Source organism: Harpegnathos saltator, unplaced genomic scaffold, assembly GCF_003227715.2.
Source record: "Harpegnathos saltator strain DR-91 unplaced genomic scaffold, Hsal_v8.6 scaffold558, whole genome shotgun sequence".
Lineage (NCBI taxonomy): Eukaryota > Metazoa > Arthropoda > Insecta > Hymenoptera > Formicidae > Harpegnathos > Harpegnathos saltator.
Window position 1 is genome coordinate 1 of NW_020230380.1, and position 9,976 is coordinate 9,976.

The window sequence follows — 9,976 nt, forward strand, 5'->3', positions numbered from 1 at the left end:
CAGAGCCAAACAACCACGACTATCGGTTGGTTCAGCGCACTCGATGGTTGCTCGTATAGCGCAACTCGAGGGTTTAAAAAATACTTTGCGCAGACGTTTTGTATACGCAGGAGCCGGACATTCGACACTTGTTTGGCGAGAAATCGATACAGCGTTCAATAGTCGCATATCAACCGGGGCGATTGTAAATACAGACTATATCGACCCTCTTCGATTTCTCCAAGATGTGAAGAATATCGTGCTCGAGCATGTGCGAAGCGTTATGAAGAGACATGGTAGCATAAAAGTGAATACTGTGTTCAACGGTGAATTTGTGGCAGGTGATAAACGCGCGAACAAGAGCATTAATACGAGGAACGTTGAACTTTTTTTCACATCCGATCTAGACAATTGGTTCGCGATGCGTGTTATCGAACCCACCTTAGCGTCCATGGAAGAATTTCAGGAACGAGATAGCGGTGGGCACTCTCGCGCATACTCAATCTGACCGTTAATGTTAACAAGTACAATCCATTACATTCGGGATGTCATATCGAGTTACCGCGCGAAATAAAAATGAAGCGGGCTATAATCAACGTGCAATCTATGGACAATGCATGTTTCGCATGGGCAGTGGTTGCAGCGTTATGTCCAGCCGACAAACACGCAGATCGTCAATCTTCGTACCCACACTATACATCGGTTTTGAATATGCAGGACATTGAATTTCCAATGCGCATAAATCAAATTAAAAAGTTCGAACGGTTGAACGATATCTCGGTCAACATTTATAGTGTGGAGAAGAGATATGACAACGCGACAAAGAAAGAAGGGAACGTGGTCGCACCTATACGTCTTACGGAACAGAAAATGGAGAAGCATGTCAACCTGCTGCATATCCCAGATCCGCGAGATGATGATAACGCTGGGCACTTCGCGTGGATCAAGAATTTGTCCCGACTCGTCAGCTCACAACTGAGCAAAAAGGAACACAAAAAACATATTTGCGACCGGTAAGTATACACAAAGAACGCAATGTATAATGTGACATATACTAATAACAAATAATGTTTTTCCAGATGTCTACATTACTTCAGCTCGAGCGAGAAGCTGGAGAACCATACCGTCGACTGTCAAAAAATGAATAACTGTGCCATCATCTTGCCAAACGATGACAACAAATGGCTCAGCTTCACCAACTACTGCAGGAAGGAGCGGATCCCGTTTATAGTTTACGCCGACTTGGAATGCATCCTGGAGAAGACACCGAGGGAAGAACAAACGAGTTCGTATGCGTATCAACATCATAGCGTATTTAGTATAGCATATTACGTTCGATGTTCCTACGACGAGTCATTATCCGCGTATCGATGTCGTCGCGATCGGGATTGCATCTCATGGTTTGTCAAAGAACTTGAAGAACTGGCACATCGTGTAAAGGATATTTTGTCCGCAAATGTCCCCATGGAAACTTTGTCGAAAGAACAGTGGGAGACATTTCAAAACGCTATGCTGTGCCATGTGTGCGAGAAATCATTCGCAAAGGATGATACACGCGTGCCCGATCATTGCCACCTGACTGGACGGTACAGAGGTCCCGCGCATTCCAATTGCAATCTAAATTATCAAGACAGTTATTGCATGGTCTTTCACAACTTATCCGGTTATGATTCACACTTTATCATCAAAGATATAGCAACCGCGTTCGAAGGTTCAATCATTGTACTACCGATAACCAAAGAGAAATATATTTCATTTACAAAGACTGTAGGAAACATGATGGATAGTAAGAATAAATGGAAAAATTGTATACAATTGCGGTTCATCGATTCGTACAAATTTCTCAGTAGTAGTCTCGATAAATTGGCGTCTTTTCTCGACAACGACAAATTAAAAATTGTTCGGTCCGAATTTTCAAATTTGTCCGACAAGGATTTTGATTTATTGACGCGAAAGGGGGTCTTCCCGTACGAATACCTTGATTGCGCGGACAAACTGCAGGATCGGTGTTTACCGCCGCGCGAGTCATTTTACAGTTCGTTGACGGGTGACACGGTATCTGAGAGCGATTACGCGCACGCCACGAACATCTGGCAACGGTTCGCCATTCAAACCTTAGGTGAATATAGCAACTTGTATCTGAAGATTGATGTCTTGTTGCTGGCCGATATTTTTGAAAATTTCCGCAATAGTTGTATCAAAAGTTATGGGTTAGATCCCGCGTATTATTACACTTTGCCTGGTTTTACGTGGGATGCTATGTTGAAGCATGCGGGCGTTAATTTCGAACTGCTCACTGATATCGATATGGTCATGTTCATCGAGCGCGGTATTCGCGGTGGCCTCAGTCAATGTTCCGGTAGATATGCAAAAGCCAATAACAAGTACATGCAGTCTTACGATCCATTGCAACCATCATCATATTTGATGTACTTCGATGTAAATAACTTGTATGGTTGGGCAATGTGTCAACAGTTGCCATACGCCGAATTTCGATGGGTCGATGATGTATCGAAATTCGACGTATCATCAATCGCACTAGATTCATCTATAGGTTACATTCTGGAGATTGACTTAGAGTATCAGCAACATCTGCACGACGCGCACACTGACCTACCGTTCTGTCCGACGCGGGGCAAACCGCCAAACAAAAAGCAGGACAAGCTTCTCGCAACCTTATGCGATAAGCAGCGTTATGTGATTCATTATCGCAACCTGCAGCAGTGCACGCGTCACGGTCTTCGTATTGGAAAGATACACCGCATACTCAAATTTGCACAATCTCCATGGCTCCGCGATTATATCGAACTGAATACGCAGTTTAGAACACGCGCGACAAACGATTTCGAGAAAAATTTGTACAAATTGATGAACAACGCGGTGTTCGGTAAAACTATGGAAAACGTTCGCAATCACGTAGACGTAAAACTATTGCCAAAATGGGATGGACGATACGGTGCTGAGGCAATGATTGCGAGACCAAATTTTGATAGCAGAAGTGTCTTTTCGGAAAATTTAATCGCCATTGAGCTACGTAAACTTGAGGTGAAATTCAACAAGCCGATCTATGGGTGGGTATGTGTATCCTTGACATATCCAAGATCTGCTTGTACGAATTTCATCACGAGTACATGTCTCCTCTGTATCAGAACAGATGTAAAGTAATGTACATCGATACTGACAGTTTAATCTACCATATGCAATGTGATGATATTTTCGAGCACATGAAACGTGATATTTCTAAGTTTGATACGAGTGATTATCCCGCTGATAATGAGTACGGTATACCGCTTGTCAACAAAAAGGTACCAGGTCTGATGAAAGATGAAAATGACGGAGCGATTATGACGGAATTCGTCGGGCTCAGAGCAAAGATGTACGCGCTAAAGGTAGACAGCAAAAATGACACGAAGAAGGCGAAAGGTGTGAAGACCAATGTCGTAGCGCGAACTATAACGTTTGATGATTATATGCAGTGTCTGAGAGATGAGGTCGAAAAGCAACGTCGTCAGTCATGCATACGATCCAAAATGCACAAAGTCTACACCGTGTCCGAACTGAAAACTGCTCTGAGTCCGTATGGTGACAAGCGGTATATCGTACCGAACTCAACAGACACTTTACCATGGGGACATTACAGGATACAATTGTAAACTAAAAAGCGATCATTGTGCATACATGTATATTGTAAAATGAAAAGCGATCATTGTATATATATTTGTTTGTAAGAAATATTGTTAACTATAATAAAAGATGGTTTATTACAAGCTGTTTAGGATATTGTAATAAAAAAGTGTTTATAACAAAGAATTGATTACAATACATTTTCTTTGTATATCCAAGAGTTGTGCGAATTATCAAATCCCAACCATTTCACTAAAACCTTGTCGCCGCTTTTTCGCAACACCTTTTCCATGAGATAAACGTCAGGATTAGCAGCGCGATGCAGTTCGTATTCGTAAAATCCTCCAGCAATAGACTTTCCGCGAGAATCCTCGAGCAGATAGGTCGCTGGATTAGTTGTCTGCACTTTGACGATTTTAAACACTTCGGTTGTCCAATTCGGTGTATAGCCTTTTTCAAAGATGGTTTTGAACTTGCTCACGCGTACCAGATCCCCCACTTTGAATCTCGCAGGCGCAGCGATCTTTACGTTGTTGTAGACTGTGTGTAGGAGCTTATCAGCGATTTCGGGTGTCACATCGGTAGGACGCATGCCGATAGTTCGATGTTTCCGTGTGTTGTACTCCATGATAAGGTGTGGTAACGAGTCGATCCATTTGTATGTTCCATTCAACGTAAACATTTTTCACATGTCGTTCTTTAACGTGCGGTTGAATCGTTCCACAACAGATGCCTTCATTACCGAGTACGTAGAATAATGATTGATACTGTGTTTTTTAAGGAGTTTCTGCAAATCCGCATTATAAAATTCTTTTCCCTGGTCCGTTTGCAAATTTTTTGGACATCTTCCAGATTCTTGAAATATCCTGGCGAACACTGCCACTGCTTCTTTACCGCTCTTGCTCTTCATCGGTACAGCCCACGCATATTTGCTCAACACATCGATAATAGTGAGTATATAGTGGTAGCCTCTATTGAATCGCGAGTAAGGACGCATCTCTACCAAGTCAGCTTGCCAAAGATCATCATATCCGCGTACTATGACGCGTCTACGGGGAAAATATCTTCTCGCTGGAGCGTGCAACTCCTCCACCAACCGATGCTTTTCGTTACCGATGAGCTGCTTCTCTGAACTTTTCTTCTTTTTGTTAAATTTTGATGATTGCTTCGCCATTGCAGCTTGTGATGATCCGTCTCTCGCTATGTTGATACTATATGTCAATTTAACTGTAATATTCTACTTTTAAATTTCCCCTGATTTCTTTATCTCTGAGCGTGTCCAGTCTAAAATTATGGTATTGATACGGTAGTCTATCTCTCCATTCTAAGTAAATATAAAAACTATATCTTATCATTTTGAAAAAGATAAGTAATTGTAGACCTTTTACGTCTGCGCATCACCATCCCCATTACTTTCTCTATTCTCTACGGGGAAAGACATACGGTGTTGAGACTGGCGAAGCATTCAAGCTTCGTTGCTCCTACTTGCAGCATAGCTAGTTCTCGTTATTACAAGTTCTTTACAAGTTATTAACAAGTTCTTGGAAGAAAAATGTTCGGCGCTAACGTGGACACCGCTCTCAAGAAGACGTCGAAGAAGACGAGCAGTCTCTCTACAGAAGTGGGAAACGTCCGTAACATGCTTCTATGTACGACGTACGCGCTCAACAATTCGGACACTAAGAGGATGCAGGTTGGATTGCGCACCACGTACGACATGGGTCCATTTGAGCCAACGATCAGGATCATGGGGAACACATCTTCAGGAATTCTCCTTGATTTGAATACGTGGGAGAAGTTTAAAGATATTATACCCTCTGCAAATTCTTATTTGTGTGGGGAAAATAAGAATACACCAACCCCTATCATCATCAACAATATCAGCATCAACTTTACCTCAGCGTACGGTGCACGAGCTGTAATGGTGAGTCAGCGAGGGAAAATGCTGGACGAGAGCGGACCTGCGAAGAAGACATCGGAGGAGTCTACGCATCTGAAGCAACCGCCGCTGAAGAAGCATAAGCTGTATACGGAGAATATTATAATGCAGAAGACATCTTTCGATGGTCTGCAAACTGTCACAAAATGTATCGATGCTAGATACGAACATTTACAAGCGGTTGCCGCTCTTGTGAGTAATTGCAAATATATTTTAGTAGGCGAAATAGAACTTAATCTCACGAAGGAAGGTGTAAACGAAGATTTCGTAAAACGGACGCTCGTTGATAAATATCGCGAAATCGAGGAAAATGTACGACGGCAAATGAAAAATTTACAATTTTTAGACACATATTTTAATATTGTATTCCGTGAATTGACTACGATTCATTTAAATGAAATTATACACGAGATTATAACAAACGCAGAATGCTACGAGTGTTTGCAAAACTACGAATGTAACTTCAAAAATAAAATGTGAATTTATTTTATAAAAATGTTGTATATTCCTTTCTCCCCACCTCTTTTCTCTCCCCTGCGATCTACAATTCGTTGTAACAAAACCCAACTTAACTTTTCGAGTTCGAAAGCGAAGGGGACACACAGGTAAAAATATATTCTACTTTTATATTTCCGCTGATTTCTTTATCTCTGAGCGTGTCCAGTCTAAAATTTGGTCTATGTTCTCATGAATGCTATTTATGCTCTGTATGTTTTTTCTCCGGTAGTCTTCCAGCCAATCCTTCAATTTTTTAACATTCTCATCTACATACTGCTTCATCTCAACGTTACTCTCATGCAGTAGAAGCTTTACAGCATTTATATTCTCATCGATATACTGTTTCTTCTCAACGTTACTTTCATGCAACATAAGTTTTACAGACTTTATACTCTCATCCACATAATATTTGTGCGCAGCGTCATTGAAGGCTTCCGGCTGCGGTACATTATGTATCGCATGCATTTTTGCATCGAAACATTTGCCATCACGACCTTTACTATTGGCGGTTAGACAAAGGGCATTTTCATGTACATATCGTTTGGTTGCAACGTTGTTTAAATGATATCTGACACCTGCAACACATTCTTCCACGTATTGTTTGGTTGCAACGTCACTGTCGGCTTCAGGTTGCGCTACATGTTGTATCTTGCGCGACTTTGCGTCGAAAACTTTGGCAGCGTTTAAACAAAGAGCATTTTCATGTATGTAATCTTCAACATGTTCATTCCATTGATGCGCTTCGATCGGAGAACTATTGCTGTCTGGCAATACTCCAAACTTATGCGTCGACATTTCGGAGCAAGCTATGTCGATGCTCTCGACTGGCTGACGATTGACTGACTGACTGACTCGTGTCAGTGCAGCGCTGTTTAATTTATAATACCAGCTTCGCGGAGTTCTTCGATAATCGATAAAATTTCGTTGTCATGAGCGTTGTTGCCGACTTGGCGCGAAGCGTCAAGCAATCGCAAACGATCCACCAACTCGTTGGGATCATCCCAATGCACGTAATCGATATTGTTGTCATTTAAGGTCATCATAGCTTGAGATGCATATAAACCTTTTCCGGCCACTTTATCGCTCGACGCATGTGATACTAGGGGCGCGATTATATGTTTATATTTGTGTCCCTTGTTACCGAGTATCGGATTTTGCGGGAGGTACTCGCGTCTGTGAGCATTCGTCGCCAATAGTATACTTTTGTATTTTTGCATATCAGCCTCGGTGTACACAGAATCGTCGGGGATTCTTTTGAATATTAGCTCTTAAAGACCAGGTGTTCCAATGTATCCTGTTTCGCCTATGATTATATTATCGTCTCTGTCCACATCGACACATTTATCACCGAGCATTGCTCCATCGTTACTAAGACGTACACCGTAAACATAATCTATAGTGTTATCTTTTCCACTACTTAGCACAGCCCCCATATATTTTTGACCCAACGGACCAAAATGATCATGTAAAGTTTGTTGTCCTTTGTACGTTCGCAACTGACGTATAACGGATGTCATTACCGGTTTATCGGGGGTTTCGAAAACATTCTCATCATCATCATCATCATCAGTGAGTAGATTGTTGATCGGCGAAGGTTCATGTGGTTCCTCATATTGTAGAGCTCCCGTCGATATAGAAACTATCGAAGGATCATTGAATAGTTTCCGTTTCAGCGGAGTCAATGCGGCTGGTGAAAGTTTCGCCTTACGCTTTATCTTTTTTTCGGGTTTTAATATTACACTCTTTGTTTCTTCGCTTGTACTCATTGATAGTGGCGCAGTTTTAACATCAACGTTACTTTCCACATTAGCGCTGCTTCCCGCGATTTGCTTGAGAGGTTCAATAATAGGTTTAAAGTGTCTCTCCAATGAAGCATTCTCAACAATTCTACCGGTTTTCAAAGCGCGATACTTCTTGCGGATCGATTCGCTCGTTTTCGCAATCTCTTCCGCTACCTTTTCATGATCCATGATTTTCACGTTACTATTCACCATTGATATATTTGTCTCGTGGACGTTGAAGATGTTACCAGGTTAAGGTTGCAACGACGATTGAGCATCTCACAGCACAGCAAAGTCGTTAAATCCTTTCCTATATCGTCCGTTGGTCATTGAGCTGTCCTTATCAATCACTGTGAAACCATATTTATCCTCCCAACATTTGCGACACAATGCACTGAAATCTTCATATGACATGTCGGTATTCACATGATCGTTGTACACATGTTTCAAATTGGTACCATCCTGTTTAAAGAGAATCAGAAAATTTGCATTGTCTCGTATAAGATGCTTGGGTATTTTTGCGTACGTTTGACAGAGATAGAAACAGTCAACGTTCGAATGACGACCCATGGCAAAGTATTCTCTTATGGTATCTTGCTTGTCACATGCCACATCGTCAAAGATAAAAATAGAATTTTTGGACGCTTCGGTCGTTGGAATCACGTCGTTATTATCGGAGAATGTAAAGTATCCAATTTCATCTATCGGTTTCAACAAATTTTCCAAGTAGCGATATTTAGGTTGTTGCAACGATTTTGAGTACACGTACAAGTTCTCGAAACGCAGACCGTGCAGACTTTCCAGCAAGCTGATGAGAACATTCGTCTTGCCGCAATTCGAGGGACCGCATATGATGCCGCGTATGGTGTTCGGAAGCATGTTTCCATGCCTGCGCGCCTCTTGTCCAATCATTGATTGCGTTCGATTGTCGAAATTTGTCACACGTATCGATGTCGGTTGCTTCACGAATCGCATGTTTCCCCCACATCACAAAATTGATTATGTTAACGGATCGTTGCGATTGAACTATATATAGACGCGCCGATCTTGGAAACGCTCAGTTTAGAAAATGTTGCTCCTTTTGACAGATACTCATGATATTCGAGAGCTAACCTCCGAACAGTTGAAATACATACTGAAGATTGTTTTGTTACGCGATTTTGCAAAGTATTGGGTGAGTGCAAAAGTTCGTGCGGAGTTTCAATAGATGGAGTTATAAGCGTCGTAAAGTGTTGTCATTAATACTTCCATCTACATATTATATAACGTTGGAAAGGTGACGTCTTCAGCTGTTATTAAAAAAAAATCATTTGTTTTCATACAAACTGCTTCGAGAAATATCACTTTAAAAATGAGTATCGATAAGGTGCATTTACGGCATGTTATGCTTTACGAGTTTCGGGAGGGAATAAACGTTGCCGCAGCCGTAAAAAACATTCAGGATGTTTGTCAGGATGAAGCACCAGCTAAACGAACTGTGGAAAAATGGTTTGCTAAATTTCGGCGCGGAGAATTTAACCTTGAAGACGAGCCACGCTCTGGTCGACCTTCTGACATTGATGACGATGTTTTGCGTACTTTAATGCTCAATAATCCACGAATTTCAACAGAAGAAGTTGCTACAGCACTAAACGTTGACCGATCAACCGCTTTTCGGCGTTTAAAAAAGATGGGATTCGATTTGAAGCTCGATATATGGGTGCCCCATTTGCTGACCGAGAAGAACAAAATCAAGCGAATTTCTGCAGCCGTTTCTTTACTCGGGCGGCTCAATAACGAGTCGTTTTTGGATCGACTAGGGACGGGCGATGAGAAATGGGTCCTCTACAACAATGTTCAGCGCAAACGGACATGGAAACAATCAGGTGAGCATGGTGACGCAATGCCAAAGGCCAGTTTGCACCCGATGAAGGTGATGCTCTCTGTTTGGTGGGATTGCAAGGGCATAATCTATTTCGAGCTTCTCCCCGCTGGCGAAACGATTGATTCGGACAAGTACTGTCGCCAATTAACCAATCTGAATCGAGAAATAAAAGAGAAACGTCCGATTTTGTCAAATCGCAAGGGAGTCGTCTTTCATCACGACAACGCCAGACCACACGTTTCGAAAAAGACGCTGCGCAAACTGAAGAGCCTGAAATGGGATGTCTTAACG

At 41.9% G+C, this 9,976-nt stretch overlaps 3 protein-coding genes across 3 annotated transcripts; 2 read left to right on the plus strand and 1 right to left on the minus strand.

The window, feature by feature from the left end:
* The first annotated feature begins 43 nt into the window (after positions 1–43).
* LOC112589626 (uncharacterized) lies at positions 44–1,012 on the plus strand. The gene is made up of 2 exons (XM_025303605.1): positions 44–358; positions 457–1,012. Exons 1-2 carry the CDS (start codon positions 44–46, stop codon positions 994–996), a joined length of 855 nt encoding a protein of 284 aa, XP_025159390.1. The 3' UTR covers positions 997–1,012.
* A 2,131-nt stretch (positions 1,013–3,143) lies between these two features.
* Positions 3,144–3,675, plus strand: LOC112589624 (uncharacterized). Its single transcript, XM_025303603.1, has one exon. It carries the CDS (start codon positions 3,144–3,146, stop codon positions 3,630–3,632), a length of 489 nt encoding a protein of 162 aa, XP_025159388.1. The 3' UTR covers positions 3,633–3,675.
* Positions 3,676–3,793: 118 nt separating this feature from the next.
* Positions 3,794–4,231, minus strand: LOC112589625 (uncharacterized). The gene is made up of 2 exons (XM_025303604.1): positions 4,091–4,231; positions 3,794–4,003 (listed from the first exon to the last, which is right to left on the minus strand). Exons 1-2 carry the CDS (start codon positions 4,229–4,231, stop codon positions 3,794–3,796), a joined length of 351 nt encoding a protein of 116 aa, XP_025159389.1.
* Between the last annotated feature and the right edge of the window lie 5,745 nt (positions 4,232–9,976).

What these genes read in the sequence shown, in the direction of transcription:
- LOC112589626 (XM_025303605.1), top strand. Translation starts at nt 44, where the DNA reads ATGGTTGCTCGTATAGCGCAACTCGAGGGTTTAAAAAATACTTTGCGC. An exon ending in AGAGCATTAATACGAGGAAC is followed by an intron (nt 359 to 456) that starts GTTGAACTTTTT and finishes GGAACGAGATAG; the next exon opens with CGGTGGGCACTCTCGCGCAT.
- LOC112589625 (XM_025303604.1), bottom strand. Translation starts at nt 4,231, where the DNA reads ATGGAGTACAACACACGGAAACATCGAACTATCGGCATGCGTCCTACC. An exon ending in GATTCAAAGTGGGGGATCTG is followed by an intron (nt 4,004 to 4,090) that starts GTACGCGTGAGC and finishes GTCAAAGTGCAG; the next exon opens with ACAACTAATCCAGCGACCTA.
- LOC112589624 (XM_025303603.1), top strand. Translation starts at nt 3,144, where the DNA reads ATGTACATCGATACTGACAGTTTAATCTACCATATGCAATGTGATGAT.